The following is a 24,138-nucleotide window of genomic DNA, read 5'->3' as shown; positions in this document are numbered from 1 at the left end:
TCAAAATCAAATTACAAAGTGTTGGGATTGAGTTTTATTTTGTTTCACTTTAAAATTTATACGAGTTTTAATTCAATTTAGTCTCTTATTTTTGTCCGCCGAAATTTGTAATTTATTCAAGTCCTAATTTCTTACACAATTAAACTTTTATCCTCATTTAACCATTTTAATTCTTTAGTTGAAATTACCAGTAATATATAAATTATAAATGCTAAAGTGACTCTTTTGAATATATCTTTTTTCATTGGTTAAAATTTATTAAGAATTATAAAATTGAATGAGTCTTACCTAATATTTAATAACTCTTTTCTGATTTTATAGATTTCAATACATTTTAACTATATATATATATTATTAGCATGAAAACGTATACTATGATAGTTTTAAAAAAATGACAAAGAGAGAAGTCTGCATAAAGTAGAAGCCACGTTTGAATGGTCAAAATATTAGTAGCGAGACCATTCCACCCCAGAATTGGATCAAACAGCCCTCACCTTCAGTTTTGACACTCTGCATTAAAGATCAATACCCAATAATTGTAAGTCTTGTTTTTTTTTTTTTTTTTGCAGTTTGAACTTGATTAACCAGCTAAACAAAATATTCAATATTAAGTTTTGATGCCATATGATTGATGATATCATGTCTTTCAGTTTCTCTTGCTAAACAAAAGATCTTTAACTTGGCCACGAGTTACCATTTTATGCATTTGTCTTGAGTCTTCTATCAAAACCTCCATATGTGCAATCAGCTATATTCACTTTATTTGTTTCTTATTTATTGCACAGTGATCTATATATAATCCAGAGGTATAGTGGTGTGGCTGACAAGGTTTTGGAAGTGGCAATGATGTTATTGAATTAATGATATGTATGAAGTTGCTCTAACAATTTTTTAAATTAATACTATTCAGTTCAAGAAGAAGCGATTCAGTTCTTTTCTGAGAAAAGGTTTTGGAAGTGGCAATGATGTTATTGAATTAATGATATGTATGAAGTTGCTCTAACAATTTTTTAAATTAATACTATTCAGTTCAAGAAGAAGCGATTCAGTTCTTTTCTGAGAACTAAAAATCACATGTCAAAACCTTTGCCATTCAATTTTCTTTGCTTGAGCTTCATTTTCCTTCGGATCTTCTTGAGAAAAGAAAAATAGCTCTTCACAAACAGCAAAAAAATAAAAATGTTAAAAGAAAATACAAAACTCATGCATTGCTTTGTATTAAAGTTATTTAAAACATTTTTATAAGGTGTATACAATGTTTTAACATTGAGAGGTTGCTACTCTTCTGGCACCACAAGGTGAGCATAAGCTGAAGGCAGAAGAAGTGTGACACAATGGAAATGTCGCTCTTAGTGTTTTTGGTCATTCTCATCATGCTAACCTAGACCTTGACGATTTCTGCTGTTTTTTTTTTTGTGTGTGTATATCGCTCTACTCAGACGTCAAATGAGGCCTATTTAATATCTATCGAGAGAGAGACAAATACATAATTTGAATATAACTTTAGAGTAAATAGTGTATGTAAAGGATTTTTATACTTTCATTCAATTTCAAATTGATATATATGTTTAGTTTGTTGATTTTTATGATAATCTTGCACGTGATACTAATTGTGATTTTGGATTGGTTGACAAAGTATAGAAATTAAACTCATTTCATAATGAGATGATCCATTTCTAATAAGGTTTAAAAGTAGTATAGTACCATTTTGGTGAAACTTGGAAAATATTGCAACCATTCTTTTTTTCTAACTTCTTTAAGAATCACTATAACAACGTGCAGTTGCAGAGCTGCACCATGGGATAAGTGAAGCTACTGGGCGTTTGGCCTAGTCCATACGTTTACAGGATCATATGGGCTTTAGGGCTCAAGGGTGTAAAGTATGAATATATACAAGGAGAATTCCACAAGTCTGATTTCACTGATTTGCTATTGAAGTATAACCCAGTTTACAAAAAGGTTCCAGTCCTTGTTCTTGATGGAAAACCAATTGCCGAATCCATGGTTATTCTTGAATACATAGAGGAAATATGGCCACAGCCACCCTTGCTTCCTAAGGACCCATATAAAAGGGCCATGGCACGGTTTTGGGTTAGTTTTGCTGAGGAAAAGGTAACAAGGTTGTTGGTTAAACAGTTGAAATTTTAATTCTCACTAATGTTGTTATCTCATCTATATATCTATATTTGTAATCCCAATTGCAGAGTATTTCAGAAGGCAACAAAGGAAGTTAGAGAAGTGCTCAAAGTGTTGGAAGAAACCATTGGAGATAAAAAGTATTTTGGTGGTGAAGAAATTGGACTGTTAGACATAAATCTGGGGTGGATAGCCTTGTCATTTGGAGTCATTGAAGATATTGTTGGTGTTAAAGTGTTGGTTGTGGATGATTTCCCTTGCTTGTTTACTTGGATTCAGAACTTCAGGGAGCACCAGGCCATCAAAACAAACCTTCCAAATCACCAAGATTTGTTTGTTTATTACAAGCAAAAGAGGGAGACTATTATTCCATCCTCCTAAATAGCATGAATGATGGCTAGAACTGATATGTATCTTTACGATATATTCTTTTAGACTTTTAGTAAACTTCCTTGTGCAAGGATAATTTGATTAGATAATGTTCTTGTATCAATGATGCAACTTTGAAACTTCACATATCAAGACAATAATTCATTAAATTAGATAATGACTAATTAAATAATTGAAAAAATCTAATATTAGATTTTTTTTTGCTCATGAGACTTATTTTTCACACAATTTTCATCATACTCTTGTTTGATTCAAACCTTAGTTAGATTTCATAATTTTCATGTAAATGAATCTAATAAGATAAGTTTCACATCTTGAATTAGTCAAAAAATAAGTTCATGTTCCAAACTAAAAAAATTATTATTATTTTGAAATAATTATTTTAACTCACTTTAAAAATATAAAAGATTAAATTGAGTTTCTTTAAAATTAAACTAGTTGAAAACATAAACGACTAAAAGTGTATTTTAACCTAATATATATAAAGAGTAAATCAAATTAGTTTTTAGAGTAATTTAAAAAAAATTCTTTTCATCTTTTATTTTCTCTTAATCTAATAATTTTAAGGAGTAATCTACTTTTTAACACACTGATGCGATAGTATAAAAAATAAAACTAAAGACCATGTATGAATGGTCAATCTTGGCAGCCTTACACACGACCAAATCATGGCTTCCTCTTTCTCACAACCAATTCATCCACTTTGAGATCAGAATTGGATCGGACTACCCTCACTCGGTTGATACTCTGCATTAACGATTAAACTGTAAGTCAATATTTTTGTAAAAGATTTTATCGATGATATTTTGAAGTTTGGACTTGATTAGCCTGCTAAACAAAATATCCAATATTGAAATTCGATGCCATATTATAAGATGATATCAAGTTTGACAGCTTCTCTTGCTATGTCGGGAAAAGATCTTTGACTTGGTCATAAGGTACCATTTTATGCATTTGTGTTGAGTCTTCTATCAAATTATGTCATAGAATTAACAGTATGAAGTTCCTCTAACAAATTTTGAAATCAATACAATTTTGTTCAAGTTCAGTTCTTTTCTGAGAACAAAATTACATGTCAAAACTCAAAACCTGTGTCATTCTATTTTTATTTGCTTCAGCTCCATTTTTCTTCGGATCTTCTTGAGAAAAGAAAAAAAGGAACAGAAAATAACCCCTCACAAACAGCAAAAAAAATTTAAATAAAAAAACACAAAACTCATGCAATGCTTTTTTCTTTTGAAGTAATTTAAATCATTTCATAAAGTGTATTTAATGTTTTAACATCGTGTGGTTGCTTCTCTGCTGGCACTACAAGGTCAGAATAAGCTAAAGACAGAAGAAGTGGGATAGACAATGGAAATGTTACTCTCATTGTTTTTGGTCGTTCTCATTTTGTCAACCTAAACCTTGACAAATTTTGCTGTATATTAACATTTGGAAATTGGTACTCTCGTGTACACAAGTCATTCAAAATTTGTGTATGTCTCTTTTCTCGTAGATGTTAAATGAGGCTTATTTATATTGGTAAAGTGGTTAGATCATATTGGAAGTCAATGTCAAAATACTTTACACTGTCAATATTTGTAAACTCAAGTCATTTACATCAAATTTAATGAGATGATCCATTCCTAATAAGATTTACATTTTACAAGTAGTAGAGTACCATTTTGTGAAACTTGGAAATACTAAGTTCTCTAACAATCACTTAAACAACGTGCAGTTGAAGAACCGCACCTGCACCATACAATGGGAGAAGTGAAGCTACTGGGAGTTTGGCCTAGTGGATTCGTTTACAGGATCATATGGGCTTTAGAGCTGAAGGGCGTAAAATATGAGTATATACAAGGAGAATTCAACAAGCCTGATTTCTCTGATTTGCTGTTGAAGTATAACCCAGTTTACAAAAAGGTTCCAGTTCTTGTTCTTGAAGGAAAGCCAATCGCTGAATCCATGGTTATTCTTGAATACATAGAGGAAACATGGCCACAGCCACACTTGCTTCCACAGGACCCGTATGAGAGGGCCGTGGCAAGGTTCTGGGTTAGTTTTGCAGAGGAAAAGGTAACAAGGTTGTTGGTTAAACAGTTAAAATTTTCAATTCTCTCTATTCTTGTTCTCTCATCTGTATTTGTAATCCCAATTGCAGAGCGTTTCTTTTATGTCATTCTTTGTGAGTGTTGGAGAAGAGTTTCAGAAGGCAAGAAAGGAAGTCAGAGAAGTGCTCAAAGTATTAGAAGAAACCATTGGGGACAAGAAGTATTTTGGTGGTGAAGAAATTGGACTGTTAGACATAAACTTGGGATGGATAGCCTTGTTTTTTGGAGTCATTGAAGATGTTGTTGGTATTAAAGTTTTAGTTGTGGATGATTTCCCTCGCTTGTTTACTTGGATTCAGAACTTCAGGGAGCACCCCGCTATCAAGACAAACTTCCCAAGTCACCAAGAGTTGTTTGATTATTACAAGCAGAAGAGGGAGACCATGGTTCCATCCCAGATAGCATGAATGCTGGCTAGAACTGATATGTTATCTGTACGATATACTCCTTTACATTTAGTAAAATTCCTTGTGCTAGGATAATTGGATTGGATAATGTTCTTGTTTCAATGATGCTACTTCACATGTCAACCATCATTCAATCTGCAGAATGTGTTCACAATAATTTGCGTTTTAATTGTGTTCAGTTCTTTGGACAGTTGAATTAATATCACCTTAACTTTCAATTTAAATTTACAAGCTAGAGATAGATGGCGGAGTCAATAAGCCAATAGTGGCTTTCCTTGCCTCTTCCAAGAAAATTAAGAGATATATATGGTTCACAATTCTGATAAAATTGGAAAATTCTGATTCCACCCAATAAATTTTTGCGGGCTCAGTCTCAAGTTAGCAATTACGTACATATGTGCCTTCTTGATTGATTGGAAACTCAATATATGTCCTATGAAGAATGATTTAGATTGTGCCTTATTTATTGTATTTTGGATTGAGCATGACAATCGTGCCATCTAAAACAAAATGGTCGAGTAGAATCATTAACTAACTAAGAAGTAAAATATAAATATATCCATATTCCAGGTACAATCCCAAGTTGCAACTTTTCAACTGCATATTTGTAACTATAAATTCCTAACTAAACGTCAATTTTCAAGTTATCAGTGCGGTCTGATTTCTTTCAACCATCATTTGTGACAAACAATAACATTGAGAAAACTGCATTGACCTTAAAAGTAACAACTTGGTAACGGGATCAGGTTCCCTTTAGGATGCCAGTCAACAGCTTAGCTCCCTGTTTTTTTAGCATTAGCTTTTGATAGCAAAGGTTCAAGTTCTCCTTTCCGATACAGCTTCAGTGTATCTGCATGAGTAGAAAACAATGTTGGTCAAAAGGAGAAAAACAAAGAAATCACACTTTTAGGTTTTTATTAAACTTTATAGCCTTAAACTTCTAAAACTTTTAGAATACCAAGGTCGTATATGCAGACAGTTTGAATTTGCAGTTATAGATATTTTGAAATTAATAAATAAGATTACCCAAAAAAAAAATAGTACCACTTCAATCACCGAGGGAAAAATGATGTTATGAACTGTTAAGACATCCTTACCCAGACAATCAATAACATAAAAAACAAAAAAACAGGGAAAATATACCTGTACAGCCGCCAATGTGCTTGCCGCCTGCAATAAAGAAGAACAACTTTAGGATTGGTTATAAACTGTTGCATTCAAAAGATGAACTCAAAAGCAAGGTTTTATTGTAGATAATATGAGGATGCAATACATTGTTCAAGTATGAAATATTATAGAGACCTGAATTGAACGTAAGAACTTTCAGGGATTTTGAGCGGTCAATGTGGCCTAGTTTTCAAGTTGGGTTTCGATTAAGCTTATGGTTGAATGTGTTGGAGTTTCAAATGTAACATTCTTCAAAGAAAGGGCTGTGGACTTAGATGGGAAAACTGGATATCTGACTGTCTCTCAAATTGTGTGCAAATAATAACTTTGTGTAGTAGCAGATTTGTTGCAAAGGGAGGTTGGGCTAAGGAAATTTGGTGTCTGAATAGACTACTCCTTTATGGCACCAAGTTGTTTAGACTTTAAATAGGTATGGTTGAGATGAAAATGGATGCTACCCCAACCTAATGATTCAACTTTAGGTAACTAATGTTAATTTGTGGGACAGTGGGAGTTTATCTTTCTAAGTCAGATTTTTTTTTTATTTCTATTAGCTTGTGTGACAACACTAATTTCAAATTTGGGAGGATAATTGGGTTGGAAATGTCTCCTTAGAGGTTTTTCCTCATAGTTCCCACTTCCCACAAAAACTGAGAAATCCTGTTTTGTTATTCTGTCATCTGTGTGCTTTTTAGATGATACCTTATCCTAGCCCAGTTGTAATGATTTCTTTTCACTCAAATGATTTTTTTATTAGAAAAAACAGTAAAACTTTCACAGCCGAACTTGAAATTCTCTCTCTCTTGAGGTACATAGACTTAGTTTCGTAAATCATTAGATTTTAAGCATATTCAGCATGTCCTCAACCTATAAGTGCTTCTTATATGTCCTATATGTCATATAATTTTCAAGTTATAATTTAGACTATATAGCAGCTCAAGTTGAACATACACAGATGTCTATACTCTGTACAAGATTTTGTCATTTCATAACTTAAGGGGCATGAGTGAAATATATAAGCAGATAAGCTCATATTCTAATATCTCTAGTATCTTCCGTTGGGTTAAAATTATAGTTGATATTTAATGAAAGGAACAAAATATTATCACGTCCTAAATTAAAGTTTTCACACTTTTCATTTTATAAAAATGATCTGAATCATTGGCAAGAAATTTGAAAACTGAGAATGAGCATAACACCACACTCAAGATGGATTTACAACCTCAAGACAAGCAGCTATCCAGCAGTCAATAATACATGAACCTAATAGCTTCCCCAAGATAGCACCATTTTTTAATTGCAATTTAAATTGTACCATAGTGCAGTAATGAAGGTGCCTAACTGCCTAAGTAGAAAGCTGAAGAAAACGGCAAGAAGTCTTGGCACCAAAACCTACAATTGAACTGCATGCTATCATCAGCCAAGCATTTAATGCCCTACTTCACTACAATTAGAGTTTTCTGATAAAGATATTACATCATGTAATCAGCCTATAAAGGAAAGCTTCTAGGTGTGTTGAATCAAATTGAGAAATTTTTTACCAAGACCTCTCTCTCTTGTCTTGTGTATAGACATGTGTGTGAGGGGTGAGCAATAAATTATCTGACAATGAGTGACTGAGAGTATGATTAAGTAAGAAGAATAATACTAGTTACCAATAAATACATTTGGCACAGTGTGTTGCCCTGTGATCCTTTCCAATACCTTGTGCAACTGTGGGCCTTGAGGACCTAACATTTATTTAAGATACAAACGAAATGATAAGTGTAGAATGATTTGCCCCTTAATGAATAGTTAGGGTTGAGAGAAAGAGAGTTGAATTGGAATACCCACCCATTTCGTCTAATTCGAAGACCAATGGGTCGACGCCGAGCTTTTTGAACAAGATTTTGACCTCAGAAGAATAGGAGCACCATGTTTTGGAATAAAGCACCACTGGGTTCTCGGCTACAGTCTTCTTGATGGTGTCTTCGAGGCGAGACCCGAAAGAGGAAGTGGCTCGAACTACGGTGGTGGGAGTACGCTTTGGCGTTGTTGGGATGCGAGAAATGGGGACTGAGTGAGTGAAAAAGAGTTTCTTCATACAACAACAAGATAACTTTGGACAAGGTTTCAAGTTTGAGAGAGGAATAGCGTTACCCAATGCCAATGCCATACTATTACTTCTTCCATTCTTTTTTTCCTGCATTTAGTATTTATAAATATACTTAACACACGGGAGAATCAACGTTAGACAGGAATAGTTTGTCTATTTCAATTAAAAATAATCTTATATTATAAATTATAATTATATAAAGTAAACATTTATTCTATTTCTATATAATATACATGTTAAAATATGTTGTAATTTTTTCTATTATGGGAGAAACATTTCTTTAGCTAGTTGGAAGTAGGAATTGCATTGGATGCAGTGTGTCTATGTGAAACATTTGCATAAACAAAGGCATGAATCATACAAATGACGAAAAATACAATCCATAACCGATCTTATTGCTTTGGAATTTAATTAGGTTTGGGCTTAGCGGGTAGAATGCGGTGGTTGTAGAAGAAGCTCCGCAACACACCAATAATAATAAACCAGAGATGGGCGTTGGGGGTGGAAGGCCTAGACGATGATAAGAAAATTATTATTATTATTTTACTTTCTTTTCAATTAAATAAATGGAAACAAATAATTTGGTATGATTTACATACGTCTACAAAAAGTTTTTAAGTCTATCAAATAATACAAAAACATGCTATTTTTATTTTTTTTCTATTCATATTCTTGCTCATTTTCTCACCTTTATCTTTTATCCTGCAAACAAAGTATCTATAATTCTATATTCCATTGACTTTCTCAACCAGTAGTGTTAGTGACATATGCTATCCATCAAATTCAGTACTAGTTCATTTGATGTCTACCACTTTATATAACTCGTAATTTTAGAGGCATGTTTTTTTAAGAAAAAAATTGTATTTTTTTTTTAATTTTTTTTACTTTCGTTCCAATTAAATAAATGGAGAGAAACTTTTGTTTTGTACTATTTTAAGTGACTACAATTCACCAAAGCTAAACTATATTTTTTTTCTCATTATAATATTAAATTCTTAATTTTAGTCTTTTAATTTTAAAATCAAGATATTTTTTATATTTTTTAAAATAAATAATTTTAGTCCTTCGTGTGAAAAATAAAGTATCCTAATCGGAATTACATTCAAGACTTCTTATAAAAAAATAAGACAATGAACCATGCTTAATTTCTTTTTATAGGATAAGTAGATTTAATAGTCAACTATACTAATTATTTATTAATTAATAATGTAATTAATTTGCTTTTAATACCTTCATGTTAACCAAGTGACACATAGAATTAAGATTAAATTATTCAAATAATACTCGAGTTCGTTTCTCGACAAAAATAATTTTTTGTCAGAGACTTTACTTACTATTCAGATAAACTTTAGATTAATCAATTAAGTTTATAAAAGTGCCCATTTGACAAATGAAATGAATTTTTGTAAAACTGTTTAAATTTTAAAAGTGAAAATTTATACTATAATATCACCTATTTTGTTGAAACCTTAAAGTCAACAATGACATCAATAAAAAAAAATCAATAAGTATATTTTTATATTTTTGTATTTCACCTCTAAAAAAAAATTGTACAAGATGTGTAATACTTACTAACTTAATAGTATTGCAAAAGTTTGTAATAGGTCTTAAAAGAGGAAATTCTTTTTTTTTTACAGATAAAAGAGGAAACTTGACACCAAGTAAGTGAATGAAAAAAGTAAAAACAAAACTACCTTAGTATATGTATTCAAATGGACTCAAATTAATCGAAATTCAGTGTAATTTTTGAAGGGGAAAAAAGGCTTTGGTAGTCAGTGGGAGGCCTTGTGTGGTATAGCATCAAACTTGGAGACTATTATTCCCAGTACCACAATTGCCATTCTTACTGCCACTTTTTGAAAACTAGTAGGAAAAGACCAAATTATCCCTAAGGCAGTTTTTTCCACCCCCACCCCTTCCCTTCGCTCTTTCCATCCGTTCAAACTCCCTCTTCTCACCATTGCAATGGACATTTCAATCTTATAATAAATTACACATCTAAGGGTTGTCATTAGCAATTGGGGGTGAAGGGAGAAGGGAGGGAGGAATAGATGGTAGACTTGAATCTTCTAGCTAATAAGAACTAACAAATTAACCATTAACATTTGCTAATAAAAAAATTAACAATTGGAGGTGGCAATAGCAAACCGTTTTGGACTTCTTCATCCATAATATCATGCATGTAGCATAAAAGTCCACACATGCTAAATCTGAGAGGTGCATAGTAAGTAGCTTGCATATTCAACAAGCTATTTTGATCCATCAAAGAGACGCCAATTCTCTCTCCTCTTTGTTACCATCCAAGGATCGCTCTTATGAGATCCACTCTTGACACTAGCTTTTGTCCAGTACGCAAAAAAAGAAAAGAAAAGAAAAGTGTAAAGTTCAAATGAACTTTTGAGGTACGTTGTCCAAATGAACCTACATGACCCACCCCAAAAGATTAAACTTGTGGATAAGAAGTCATTCTTATATATACATCACAAGTAACGTATCCTATTATTTTTTTATGTCCAATCTGGACTTCTTCGGTCCAAATTGTCATGCATTCACCCACTCAAATATGAAGAATCCTAATGGGCCACTACTATGGTCTAGACCTGTATAGTCATTTCAAACGAGCTGGTATTTCACAATCACATGCCACTGTTTTGGTGCTATTAATTCTTTGTTTGTTCTATTGGGAATTTCCTTGTGATGGCGTTAATGCTGGCCCGAGAAAAAGGTTAAGTGATGAGGTTGATTGTCCACAGAACAAATTAAAAGTGATCAAGGTGCTGGTCTTCATAATGGACAACAAACTGAGATTATTTTTGGCAACCAAAAATGCAAGTAGCTAGCTCACCAAGTCATTGATACATCAGTTAGATTTTTATATTTTTTTTATGTCCTCCGGTAAAGGCAATTATGTTCGAGGTATAATCGAACACTAAATGTAAGCACCTGTCCTAGCAGGAATTCGAATCTTGGTTTGCCATGGCTACATCCGTTGAATTAATCATCATTCTTCTCCCTCTTGTATATTTTCCCTAACTAACATCCATAGTCACATTCAAAGTTGTTACATTGTAGCTTTTCTCTACAACGGCTTGACTATTTCAATTTTCAACAATTTGAAATGGGTTTAAATGTCAGTCTTGTGTCCTTGTCAACCAAGGCACATCTCATAGCTGGATGGTTTTGGAATCAGATTTCAATTTTGCATTCAATCATGAACTCTCAGCTTGTGTATGGTCCACTCTTGCACAACTTCATTGGAGATAACACTTCATAGTGATGGCAATGTGGTATCACTGTCATCTAGTGAACATGAGGGTGGACTGACAACTAGGCCTGCTTGATTGGAGGTGGCAGCCTTGGGATGAGGAGTACTGCTATTGTCTACCCAACATGCCATGAGACCATGTTTTTGTTGCTTACACTGTCTCTGATATTTAAGGATGTTTGGTTTGATCTGCCACATGAGGTAAGTAGAACAAGTCATACTCATACTCTAGCTACTGACCACTCCCATCTGACAAAAACATGTCGCCGTCTCAATTTATCTTTCGGTTGTAATTGGCGAAGACATAGAAAGGCAATCAAAAGTATGGCTTGAGAGGTGAAAATCAACTCATGGAAACATTCTTGATTTGGTACAAAAAAAAGAGCATTCTCAGTGTACATATTCTCAATATATCATACATTCGAAAACCTTTCTAATTAACAATATGCATATTTTGGTATGCGGATGTTGCAAGGTTGTTGCCATTTAGTTGTAGAAAAGGTTGCAATGCACGATACAACCGATAACAAGGGCATATATACTAGTGTAATGGCGCAATAGGTAGGTGAGCATTATCATTCAAGTTTTTGCCAACAACTTCAGAGAAAAACACTTCAATATACTATTAGAGTAATAATCATGAGAAGAATGAATCAAATAGTTTCTTTATATTAGTAATTGAAAGTGTGCTTCTAATTCCATCTTCCAGCAAAACCAAATAAGTATAAGTAGTAATTCAACAGTACTAAAGAGTACATGACATGAATGTAGACGTACAATTACTTAAAAATTGTAGATGATATTGTGCTGCAATGTTCTTTCATGAAGTATACTACATAGATCATCAAATTTGTATAAGAAATTGATTTTTCTACTACCTATATGTTTTTTTGTGGATTTTCATAGGTCCACCTGCTCAAATCCATTGTGGACATTAGCATGTGAAGAGAACAAGTTCTGTTTCACACATTAGCAGCTTGTATAATCTGAGTAAGCAGGTGAATGATGGGCCCTTGTGGTGAAGAAGAATAGTAATCATCCCATGTGTGTATTTTTAATGCTATTATCAGTGAATGTCTCCAATAAGAAGAAGTCAGAGACATGTAATAAAGCCAATAGAAACAAAACAAATTGGAGCTGTGAAATGCAGCCGGGTTTGGAGAAAACTGAAAGTCTAACTGATTTGGGGTTGGTGAGGTGAAGAATTTAGATGGGCCATTCAGTTCAAAATCTTACATAAATTATTTTTGAATAAGTTAGCATGGGCACTCATATTGGTTGTTTCTACTTGTTGAGTCCTGTTTGAGAAGGTGAACTAGGTCATATATCAGCACTGCCAACTTCTACACTCAAGAGTGAAGATTCTATTTGAAGGGACAAATATTTGTAGTATTTTGTGTGTAAACACAGTAACAGTTAGTCGAGGCTAATCTTACACATTATGTATTTGACCATAATCCATGCCAATGTTAGTAATTTGTTATGTTGTGGTGTCAATGTTGGTCACTAACTCATTCTCTAATGAATTCATGACCAAATTGCCCAAGGAAACTTACTCAAGTTTCAATTAATTTATCAACATTTTAATATTTGACAAAATCGCAATTTCTTAGTTGGATTCTTTAGGTAGGTTGTCAACATTTTCTAGATGATTCTGAACCAAGTGAGAGAGAGGGTTTTATTTGATGCTTGAAGAATAAGAAATAAATCCTTGGAGTGTTTTGTCACTTCTTGTAATAGAGGTGTCAAGTGAATTCTTAACAAGCATGGGCAGCGCAGGGAGTCCTTGTGCTTGAGGGACCCTTGGCTCCCAATTAATGGTATTATTTCTCTTTGGCCTCTAGACAAAATTGTGTAACTCTGTCCTTGTTTACTAGGCGGATATGTGAGTGTTAATCACTTAAAAGCATAATGATTAATTTGATTAGTATAGTGGTTCTTACCTGTTCCACTTTTGGTGTTTTAAGATCTTAAAAAGCGGATATAAATTCCTTTTCTTTGATTGATTGGTGCAACACCAGCTTAGTTTCTAAAGGCTCATTTTTTCCAAAAGTAAAGAAGTTTCTAAAGGCTTAGGTCCAGTAGAATCTTGAGAATAATTCTAACGCTCCTTCCTCAATAGTTGCTAAGTTTTGGTTTTATAGAAAGTAAGGTTTTTAAATTTGTATGCTCAACTTCTCCATTTCATTTCAATCTCATTTTTCTTTTATCTCTTTCTTTATTTTCTATTATATCATTTGTCACATCTTTAATTTCTTTCTCTTTTAATTTTTTTCTCAATCTCTCTCTCCCCTTTATCTATACACTCCAAAATTGGGATGTATGATTAACTTTTTCAAAAAGTAATGCTAGGTACAAGTACAATCGTTTATAGAAGTAATGTTGCTTAATTTAGTACAAGGCCATGCAGCAAAGATAGGAAAAGACATTATCAGATGAGTCTCAATCATGTGTCTTTCTTTCCTTGCTACAGGTGCAGTTGTTCGAGAGAGACCAGGGTCTTAATCTACTTTTTATTTGTGGTCTAGGTGGCTAGTAAGAGAGAAAAAATCAATGCTTTAAGGATAAAGTGCTTATAAAGTTGCTCTAATAAGATAGGATCCTTCAATGACGCCATGAAGGTAAGGGATTTTGTTTTAGTTGTGCCATCAAAAGCTTGGGAGATTATTAGACCCTTTTGTGAAATGCATGATTGTGGAAGGTTTTGATGAAAATATAGCAATGACTATGACCAAGTTCAAGGAACTTCAAAGACAATTAATAAATTTATAGGACACAGGGTCTTGGACAAATTAAAGCAATCCTTGATATCTCATTAAGCTCAAATTTAGCTTGTTTTTAAGTTCACTTCAAAATCCTTCAAGTTGATGGGTTTTGATATTGGAAAAAAGATCTACTTTGATTTTACAAAATTTTGCTCTAGAACCTGGAATGTGAAAAACTTGTTTGATTGGTGAAAAAACCCAAGTTTTGATCGCTGGTAATATACTAGGACATTTGGTAATATTTTAGCAATAATGCTTGACTGACTCTTCAAAAATTTGTTTTCAATGTTGTAATCAACTTGTCACATACTATCTCTTTTAATACAGGGTTATTTTGGTAAAAAAAAACTATATCATAATAATTTGTGTATTTAATAATTCTTTTAGAATTATACATTACCTTTAAAGATGAATTATATAAGATGAAAAGGTAAAAAAAATTCATACAACACCTAAAAAGTGTTCTTAAGACTATTAATTGAGTATCAGGTCAGTGTAATTGTGCCACTAACTAGAAGTGTATCATAACTTGGTTTTGCAGTATTAAATGTGCCACTAACTATTCCCGACATTATAATTTCACTGGACTATAAATGTGACTTAGGACACTTAATGCACTCAGCAACTTCTTGGCAATTATTGATCCGGGCATTAATTAATCTTGTCAATCAATCTTATCAGGCCTTGTTGAGACATATCCCGGATCATGTTCCTGCTTCAAGTTGTGTGATATGTTATCGTGAAAGATTAAACACTTTATTTTCTTTATTATATCCTTTATAAAAGAGATTCAAGCTCCAAGAGTGGCAATAAGTAAGAGGGCTTGTGTAGAGGTTTCAAGCATTAACTGAAGCTGAGTTTTAATTGAAAAATATCATACAATGTTTGGGAAGTGGACTTAGGTCATAAGGACAAAGGAGTAATCTACCAACTATCAATTGTAGTTTGCACTTCTTTTTCCTTGTATCTTTTAATTCACATAATTTAGTTCTACTTTCAATCTTTAATTTTACCATTCTTGGTTACTGGTTGGAAAACTTATGTTTCAAAATTGAATCCTGACAACATGCATGTTTAAAGAACCCAGTTATCTATTAATTGTATTAAATCTTGTCAATATCGTCAACTTATTTATTATAGCTTTTGAAATAATTATTAATAAATCCAATAATTTTATTATATTTGACAATTAATGATTGGTAACTGGTAACATCAGATTGGTTTGAGCTTCTGCAGAATGGTGTAAGTTTTTCACAGATTGCAGTCTCTTGAGAGGAGTTGGAAGCAAATTCAATGGGACAGCATGGAAATGATAAAAACATGCACCGGTTCTATTTTTAGTTAGTTTATATGTTTTTTGGGAGCAAAAGTTGTACCAATGCAGGGAAGTAAAAGTTGCTCTGCATAGTCATGTAATGGGTTTACAGTGTCTTTATGCATATGTTTCTCTTGGCTAGGTTGTCAGATTAATGGGTATTGAAATACCGAATGCGCTGTTGTACGTAATTTTTCACTAAACTTTGACACATCTTGTGCCAAGTTTGGTCTTCTTCAATAAAATTTCATTGGCTTATAAAAAAAATTATTAGATTTTACAATGTTAATATATTTAAATTAAATCCTATTCAAATAAGAATTTCTAAGGGGTAGGTATATGACTCTAATTGGTTAGGTAAAAGCAAAGTATTTTCAAATTTGAAGCTTTTACAGATTATATACATAATCTTAACTTGCTAACTCTTTGAATCTTAGTCATACACCCTATAATTTTTAGGTCTTCTATAAATTATTTAGGGGAGTAATCAACCATGCAGTGTATTTGGTACATTTTTATATCCTTCCCTCTTTGAAATGTTTACTGTTCATGTCAAACTTTTCTTTAGTCTTTGATAGACATTCATTTTATGAAGAGCTGGTAAAATGCAGTTAGTTTACTGCAAAGACGCGTTCTTCATGACCTAGCTAGTGCCATTGGTCAGAGTCTTAGACCTTAGAAAATCAAGACCCAGTTTTTCACTTGATTTTAATTTCCAAAATTGATCTATATGGTTTTAATTTTAATTTTTTATCACGTGTTTTTACATCTGAACCCAAGTGTTTCCAGAAATCTCATCAAGTTGCTCCAATTGAAAGTTGCACCCTTGAATTTTAAATTCGACAATGAGCCTTAAGATTAATTATATTTATTTTATTAAAAATTAAACAACTCGCTCTCTAAACATGACTTAATAATTAGGTCCTAAGTTATGTGAACTGGATTATATTCAGGGTATTCAGGAATTATGGTTTACAGAAATGATTTGGGTGCAATTTATATTAAGGGTTTGATTCTTCTAATTAAGCTTTGACCATGTGCAGTGCAACAATTGTTTGAATAACCTCACAGTTCTATATGTGGGTCAAACCCAATATATCAATGTATATGTTTTATAACAGGAATATTGTTATGTAGCCATCTTAAATTTGGCTTTAATTTCTAAGGAAGAGAGAGAGAGAGATGTGATGGGGGCGATGGAGTTGGCCCTACAAGTTGTCACAAACATCAAACCATTGACGCTGTGGACCACTAATTATAGGATATATAATCTCTCTACTATTTAGAGAAAAGACAAGGTAAGTTAGAACATCTTATTCTCCAATGTGTTTATATCAACATGATAATGAACTTTTACATCACATGAAGATCCATCACAAGATACTCAACCCGGGATAAGGAAATTTGCATCCAGTTTGTTGGCTAGCTGCTTTAAATCTACCCCCAACAAGTTGAGAAAGTCTATCATGAAAATTCTTCAGTTAGATTAGTCCTAGTCCCAATCTTATCGGAGAAAGTCTAATCGATGGAAGCAAAGAGGCAAGGACTCAAAAATCTAAGATGAAGCCTAAAAATGGAAACTTTTTTTGGTAACCTTTTTCTCCTTTTCTTTTCATCAAGATTTTGGGGTTTCCATATTTGACCAATAAATGTTGGCTGCAACCAAATTTTGGCTCAACAACCCTAAGATTCGTCCTTGTTGACAAAGTTTGAGTGAGAGAAAAAAAAAATCACTTCTAATCACCAACATAAGTTTCTTTGCTAAAAGAAAGGAGAAAACAGACAAAAATTGCTTATAAATCTTAAGAAAATATATTAAATACAGGGAAGAGATGGAAATGAAATTCAAATTGTTATTTAACTTGATCAATGAAATATGGTTACATGTATAAGCCGTACGAATATAGGAAAACAAATCGTAAAAACTGAAAAGCCTCATCATCCTTGGTTTCCTAAAGAAATAAGGCCCAAAAAAAGTCAAAAACTTGGGCCATGGGAGAGGGCTATGGCCTATGTTGCTCTGCTCTTTGTTATTCGTGTATATTTCTTTTTCTTTTCTGTATTCTTACAAAAGATATTGTTATTTTGTTTATACACCAACAAATTCCTATGACAAAAGAAACATCACTGCTTGTATGTAGTTGTATTTGATTTTGAGTTAGAGTGATTCAGAACTGGGAAATGCAACGTCTATGACAAGCAGTGGTGCGTTGTTTCTTTTGCCTAGTCTCTTGTTTCCAAACTTGGTCAATATCTTGAGCAATATTCATAGCATCAGATGAGGCACCTGAGAGCCCTCTCCTTGTGAACCCAACTGCATAAAGTCCAGCATTTCCCTTCCAACCATTAGGAAATGGAGATTTTGGGAAACCATTCTTGGAGAAAAATTCACCTTCCTGCACATAACATAACCACAATCACATTATTTTGCTGCCCCATTAAACAAAAAAATCAATAAAATAAAATACTAGTTACTATTCAAAAAGGGTCCAAAACAAAGAAGCTTCTAAAAAAATATATTGGGGTTGGAAAAAAGGACAAAAAAAATCTACCCCAAAAAAGTTTTCATGACTGACAATCTTCTATAGCCATGAATATAAATATATAATAATAATGATCACAAAACAAAACAAAAAAAATCTCTTTTCTATTGACACTAGTGACTAGACAATAGACATTGGACACTTTTCTTTCTTGTAAGAATAGAAAGTAACAATTTCTCACCTGAAGCCAAGAAGGGACGTTGCTGCGGTACCCGGTTGCAAGCACAACTGCATCAACTCCTTGCTTTTCACCATTAACAAACTCAACGTAGCCATTGCTGAACCTCTTAATCTCTGGCACAACTTTAATGTCACCGGATCTAATTTTCTCCAAGGTACCAATGTCCAACACAGGGGTCTTCCCCTTTGTGTTCTTCAGCAACAATGGACCCTCTGAAGGCCTTTTGAGCCCGAATCTCTCCATGTTACCCAGCACCAACCATGTCAACACCAATAGAATCTTGTCAACCAACCAAAGTGGCAACCATTGCAGCATCAAAACCGCCAATTCGAACGTTGACTTCCCAAACACCTCCCTAGGCAACACATGAACCTGCCAAATCAAAAACAGAACAACCCCATTTAATCACCACCCTCAAAATTCCCCTCTCTCTTTATATTGAAAACATTAAAAAAAAATGTAGGAAAAAAAACTTATAAGCAGTTAAGTGTTTCTGGCTATGCTTTCTTATTATAATTGAAGTTTCACCTAGACGATACGCATAACAAGGTAAAACTCCAATTCTAATTGGACAACATCCTCAGAAACACTTAAAAAAAGTACTGTATCTAAGTTTTGTCCAAAAGTCTACTCCTCTGGAGTAAGCTGGTGTAAAGTAAGTAGTCTCAGTCGTCGCTGATGATTGCTTTCTTATGTATCGATTTGCTCACTCTAGAGGAGTCAGATCCTTACAAGAAAAGAGAAGAAACTTACCGAGCTACGAACAACCATGGAAGGAGAAGCATTGTGGTTACACAAGTCAAGTGAGAGCTCCATGCCAGAGTTGCCACAACCAACAACAACCACTTTCTTCCCTTTGAAGCTTTCTCCAGACTTGTACTCGCAGGCATGAATAACATCACCTTTGAATTCACCAAGCCCTTCAATATCAGGGATCACACACTCCGCATTCTCGCCGGTGGCCACCACGAGCCACCGGCAAATGTACTCGAACTCGCTCTTGGCGGAGCCACACGTGGCAACGGTCTTCACCCGCCACAGCCCGCTGGTTTCATCGTACCTAGCACACTGGACACACTCGTTGAACCGTGGGTTGATCTCGAATTTCTGAGCATAGGATTCGAGGTAGTCTATGAAGTGTTTCTTGGTGGGGTATTCGGGGAAGTCTTTGGGGAATGGAAGGTTAGGGAGCTGGCAGAACTGTTTTGGAAGGTGGAGCTTTAATCTGTCGTAGGTGCGTTTTTGCCACAGGGAAGCTATGCATTCTGCTCTTTCGAGAACCATGAAGGGTACCCCTTGTTGTTTGAGGCATGCTGCTGTGGCTAGCCCTGAAGGACCAGCTCCTACTATCACGGGTCCGTTGACCCAAATGCAACGTTTTGAGAACATGTCCTCGTAGTCAACTAGGCGAAACAAGTTCTCCATTTTTCACTCTCTCTTGTGTTGGTTTTCTGAGTTTTAATTGGCCTTTGGGGTTTGCTGAGAGAGATTGTTTGAAAGAAGCAGTTTTGGAAGTTCAGAGAGAGAAAAAAAAGTAAGAGTTGGTTTTTTTTAGGTTTGAGTTTGGATTGAAAGGAGAGAGGGGGTTGGAGGGGCTTAAATAGAAGATTTGGAAACGAGTGATTGAAGTGGAGAGTTAATGCCCTTTTTTTCTCTTGTTATCATGTCATTTGTTTTTTTTTAGTGAATATTTCATGAAGTGACATTATTGCATGGATCTTCCGTGGAATACCGATTCAGAACCTAAAAAGAAAAAATGTTAATTATAAAAATTAAGAGCCTAAAAAAATTTATAAATAATATGATTTTACATATTTTTTAATTTCTTAATCAATATTTGAAAGACACTCATTGATTAATATTTTTTTATTATATTAGATCATACTTGATTATGCATAAAAAAGTATGCTAAGATTAGCATATAATTTGGTGAGGATTTATTTTTTCCTTTTAGTAAGTTTTCTTTCATCAATCATCACAAGGCATGTCTCTAATTAACTGTGTCGCAATTATCATCTGACTAATTATTTTGCATATCATAAAAATATAAATTTTTGCAATATACAAGATGATTAGTTAGGTGATAAGTGCGACACATTTAGCCGAGGCATGGGATTTTCATTCACCCAATGTGCCAGCATGACATCTGTTACATACCGGTAATAGTCAATAACGATATCTTCTTACGGAGAACTGGAGTGGACAGGGGTCGTTGTTTAAAGCACAAAAAACAGAAGGGTCAATTTGCAAGGATAAGGATAACAACCTCCAAATTGTAATCTTATGTATTAGGATTCAATTATAAGGTATGCAACTTAAGTTTCATATTGAAGGTATGGAATATCGGTGTGAAATTTATAAGGCTTTTAACTATTTAACTACAATGAATACCTTTTTGTGTGATGTTATTTTCTAAAAGTTCTTAATAATAGATGCCAATTCTTTTTATCATGTCTCTCAAGCAGTGTTTACTACTTCCACATTGAAAATAAGGAATTCAGGTGTGTGTTTTATAAAGGTTTGAATTCTCTAATTATATTGGCTAACTTTAGTAACGAGGTTTTTCCAAAATTCTTATCATTACCCTTTAGGTAAGATTTATTACGAGATTCTTTTGATAAGGAGTGCATATAAAACTGAACAAAGCTAAATAATAAATTCTAAAACATATTTCTGAAATGACATAAACTTAATAGAAAATTATTTAAAAATTATTATCTTGATAATTACATGAATCGCAAAAGATAAAGATAAATATCATCAATGCAACAAAATTTAAAAGACCCAATTAAGAAGCGTCCTAGTCGATCTAACATATAAATAATGAAGAGGGAATAACAATAATGATCATTAATATCTAGTCGTATGAGATTAACAAAAAAGTGAAATAAGTTTTATTTATCATATTATAAATGTGAAGTATTATTTTTTAGTTTTTTGATGAATAATTTTTACTAAAAAAATTCTAGTTGATCACCTTAATTAATGGAACTGTCTCTTACAATCACTTTTTTTTTTACTCACTAGACTCAAACATAAAACATTACTCAAAATATTTGAGTCCAATTTCACTTAAGCTAACATAATATTTGTAAAGTAAAATCAATTTAAAACATGAAAAAAAATCATATACAATTTGTTGATTAGTTGGCAGGGAGAAATTAAGTTGATGTGGATAATTGAAAGTTAACTGAAATAGAGAAGAGAAATTTTGATTCCCTCTTCTTGTTACGTGATGTAATGTAGGCTTTATTTGGATAAACATTTTCAGTAAACACTTACAGAAAAAGAAAATGTAAAGATGAAATTAATTAAGTTTCTCATAAGAATTAGCTTATGTTTATGTTAAAATCAGCTCTTAGAAAAGCTAATTGAGAGATATTCTATAAATTAACTTGTACGTGAGTTAATTTTAATTTATGAAAATAACTTAATTCATTTTAATTTTTTTATTTTTCTCCTATAATTACTTATTAAAAAGTTTATGGAAATAGGAACATGGCCATGTTAGAAAACCTCATTTCTTATCAAATAAGATTAACAAGGATTGATCATAAAACCCACTAATTATATTTGCTTAAAACTATGACTTTTTTCCTTAACATAATTACCCATGATTGATTATAATAATAAAATATACATTTTTCCAAATAATCACATTTTATTACTCAATAATAAATCTACCAAAGAATCAACTTGCTCTAAGAGGCTCATGTGACGCAAGTGTGGTAGCCCCCAAAATAATTGGATACGCGAGTTGTAGGGTTGTTTCGGCCCACAAAGCCCATTCCGCCAACCCAATTTTCACACCACGCGGGGTGCCATGTGTCAGTCCCACGTTGGCCAACTATATTTGTTCATTAACTTCTATACTTGCTTTCTACCTTCCAACCAAATACAAAAACAAAACTCTCCCTAACCAACCCACTTTTAGAAACCTTTACCTAAATAATCCACAATATACAAATATATGATACAAAATCTTATAATTCTTTATTACCACCAATTAGTGTTGAGTGTTAGTAAGAGCCTTGTTAAATCGACATTGCAATAAAATTAGATATTGCTTCAATATGATCAAATTATCATCAAAACATGATCAAATTATCTTATAGCAAAGTAGCATGATGGTTTCACCTTCTTGTACTTTGATTGGAAGGGCATGTGAATCTACAAAGTTAGTGTGATTTGGTTTACTTCATTGGTACGTGGAGGGCTAAGAAATTATTGAAGCACATCACTTTCGGTGAGTAGTACACATAATCCTAATTATGTACTTTAACGTGCATATGATAATGATAAAGGATGCCAAATTAATTAGGTACGTCTTAATAGTCTTATTTGATTAGTTGACAATGACTTTTTCTAGGTGTTATTTAACTCCCAAGTCGACCACACAAATATATATACATATGCACTACAACTACTACTTTGTGACTCTACATATGAATTCTTTGGTTTGAAAATTCACGGTGTACGTACCCCACTTTAGAAGTGGTTAAAATTTCATGGAAGGAGGGAAGCATGTGCATGAGGCCTCGAACTTCATAGGAGTCTCTCCTTTTCATGAAAATATTGTAATCTACGAGCTTGGCGTTTCTCTAAAGGTTGTGTGTGTATATTATTAAATTTGATTTGGAATGGATGAATGATAGTATTGCATAGCTAGCCACTACCATTCCAATCTTACTCCTAGTAGTACTATATCATTTCAAATGCTCCAAAAAACAATCCTCCAAATGCCCACACACCAAAGATATATGAGAGAGGAATACACTTAGATATATGTTCCTTTTAGCTAGTCATGTCCCATATTCTTGATATGATAGGATATATGTGATTGATTTCTTATCTTTTTAAGCTTCCCCCACCAGCCTTGCGCTGCTCCACAGCCAGGTTGGGAATCACCCCAATATTTCACTTAGGACCTTTTCTGCTTTTAGGATGAGAATTCAAATACTACTTTTTCCTCATGTGTACAGCAATTTATTAATGTCGGCGATGATGATTTGCTTGATATTTTTAACAAACAACTATATCATCATCAACTGAACAAACACGTTTTTGGAGCATATATATGTGCGTTAGGATTGACTGATAGATGATAGATAATCCAGTAAAGTGGACCTAATAATGAGTTTGAGTAGTCTATATAAAATTTTATGTTAAAACTTCTTTCTTGTTATTGTACTTAAAAAAGAATTAACTGATACACAATAAAAAACTAAAATTAATTATTTTAAATACTCAAAAGAAAACAAAATTTATTGTTAATATAGTAATTCTACTTGACCAAAGAATTAGTGGCAAAACCTTTGTAATTACTAATAACAATTTTTGTGACTAATATTAGTGTCACTAAAATTTCAGCGACAAATTTTTAAAAATTACATATAAATTTTTTTATCATTTTATTTCAATAGACAAAATGTAAATATATATTAGCACATAAAAGGGTACTAGTTGTACCAGAATACAATAGGATCCTACGGTAATATCATATTTATATCAATGGGAGATATAAATTGTTTCATCATTACAAGTATAAAAAAACTTAACAATTTTCTTTTTATATAGTGTGTGTATGTGGGTTGGGATAACTCTTATACTCGTTATCTAATATATTTGTTTTGCTTTTTAAAAAAATATTATTTTATATACTTGTATTTTCTACCAAAAAATATTACACAGAGCATAACATAGTACATGACGAATATTTTAGAGAATTTGGATCTAATCCTGTCCTTTTACCTCTCTTGCAACAAAATATATGTTTTG

The 24,138-nt window shown here is 33.0% G+C and overlaps 3 protein-coding genes and 1 long non-coding RNA gene across 6 annotated transcripts; 2 read left to right on the top strand and 2 right to left on the bottom strand.

Moving 5' to 3' along the window:
* Positions 1 to 376: 376 nt before the first annotated feature.
* LOC100787435 (uncharacterized) lies at positions 377 to 2,707 on the top strand. The gene is made up of 3 exons (XR_001384104.2): positions 377 to 538; positions 1,783 to 2,112; positions 2,205 to 2,707. It is a non-coding gene; the product is annotated as an uncharacterized lncRNA (long non-coding RNA).
* A 447-nt stretch (positions 2,708 to 3,154) lies between these two features.
* On the top strand, positions 3,155 to 5,186 carry LOC100500361 (tau class glutathione S-transferase). Of its 2 annotated transcripts, none has more exons than NM_001249948.2 (3): positions 3,155 to 3,292; positions 4,247 to 4,587; positions 4,673 to 5,186. In NM_001249948.2, the coding sequence occupies exons 2-3, from the start codon at positions 4,273 to 4,275 to the stop codon at positions 5,027 to 5,029; spliced, it is 672 nt and encodes a 223-aa protein (NP_001236877.2). In that variant the 5' UTR covers positions 3,155 to 3,292; positions 4,247 to 4,272; the 3' UTR covers positions 5,030 to 5,186. The 2 variants fall into 2 exon arrangements, with proteins under 2 accessions (NP_001236877.2, XP_040863706.1); XM_041007772.1 differs by lacking the exon at positions 3,155 to 3,292 and adding an exon at positions 3,310 to 3,464.
* A 370-nt stretch (positions 5,187 to 5,556) lies between these two features.
* Positions 5,557 to 10,826, bottom strand: LOC100798715 (monothiol glutaredoxin-S10). Of its 2 annotated transcripts, XR_005887830.1 has the most exons (6): positions 10,440 to 10,826; positions 8,030 to 8,378; positions 7,852 to 7,926; positions 7,512 to 7,599; positions 6,173 to 6,199; positions 5,835 to 5,879 (listed from the first exon to the last, which is right to left on the bottom strand). XR_005887830.1 is itself a non-coding variant. In XM_003542398.5 (5 exons), the coding sequence occupies exons 1-5, from the start codon at positions 10,512 to 10,514 to the stop codon at positions 5,803 to 5,805; spliced, it is 603 nt and encodes a 200-aa protein (XP_003542446.3). In that variant the 5' UTR covers positions 10,515 to 10,529; the 3' UTR covers positions 5,557 to 5,802. The 2 variants fall into 2 exon arrangements, 1 of the variants encoding a protein (XP_003542446.3); XM_003542398.5 differs by lacking the exon at positions 7,512 to 7,599 and having other exon boundaries at positions 5,557 to 5,879; positions 10,440 to 10,529.
* Positions 10,827 to 17,474: 6,648 nt separating this feature from the next.
* On the bottom strand, positions 17,475 to 19,930 carry LOC100798190 (probable indole-3-pyruvate monooxygenase YUCCA5). The gene is made up of 3 exons (XM_003542397.5): positions 19,114 to 19,930; positions 18,361 to 18,732; positions 17,475 to 18,032 (listed from the first exon to the last, which is right to left on the bottom strand). The coding sequence occupies exons 1-3, from the start codon at positions 19,783 to 19,785 to the stop codon at positions 17,805 to 17,807; spliced, it is 1,272 nt and encodes a 423-aa protein (XP_003542445.1). The 5' UTR covers positions 19,786 to 19,930; the 3' UTR covers positions 17,475 to 17,804.
* Positions 19,931 to 24,138: the final 4,208 nt, after the last annotated feature.

This window comes from Glycine max, chromosome 13 (genome assembly GCF_000004515.6).
Source record: "Glycine max cultivar Williams 82 chromosome 13, Glycine_max_v4.0, whole genome shotgun sequence".
Classification (NCBI taxonomy): Eukaryota; Viridiplantae; Streptophyta; class Magnoliopsida; order Fabales; family Fabaceae; genus Glycine; species Glycine max.
Note: the sequence above shows the minus strand (reverse complement) of the source record. Positions and strands in the feature narration are given on the sequence as shown.

Coding starts and splice junctions, on each gene's coding strand:
- LOC100798190 (XM_003542397.5), bottom strand. CDS start 19,785: ATGGAGAACTTGTTTCGCCTAGTTGACTACGAGGACATGTTCTCAAAA. Junction 18,733..19,113: donor CCATGGTTGTTCGTAGCTCG/GTAAGTTTCTTC, acceptor TTGATTTGGCAG/GTTCATGTGTTGCCTAGGGA. Junction 18,033..18,360: donor ACGTCCCTTCTTGGCTTCAG/GTGAGAAATTGT, acceptor TGTTATGTGCAG/GAAGGTGAATTTTTCTCCAA.
- LOC100500361 (NM_001249948.2), top strand. CDS start 4,273: ATGGGAGAAGTGAAGCTACTGGGAGTTTGGCCTAGTGGATTCGTTTAC. Junction 4,588..4,672: donor TTAGTTTTGCAGAGGAAAAG/GTAACAAGGTTG, acceptor TCCCAATTGCAG/AGCGTTTCTTTTATGTCATT.
- LOC100798715 (XM_003542398.5), bottom strand. CDS start 10,514: ATGCACCTCTCAGATTTAGCATGTGTGGACTTTTATGCTACATGCATG. Junction 7,927..8,029: donor CTTCGAATTAGACGAAATGG/GTGGGTATTCCA, acceptor AATAAATGTTAG/GTCCTCAAGGCCCACAGTTG. Junction 5,880..6,172: donor GCACATTGGCGGCTGTACAG/GTATATTTTCCC, acceptor CTACTCATGCAG/ATACACTGAAGCTGTATCGG.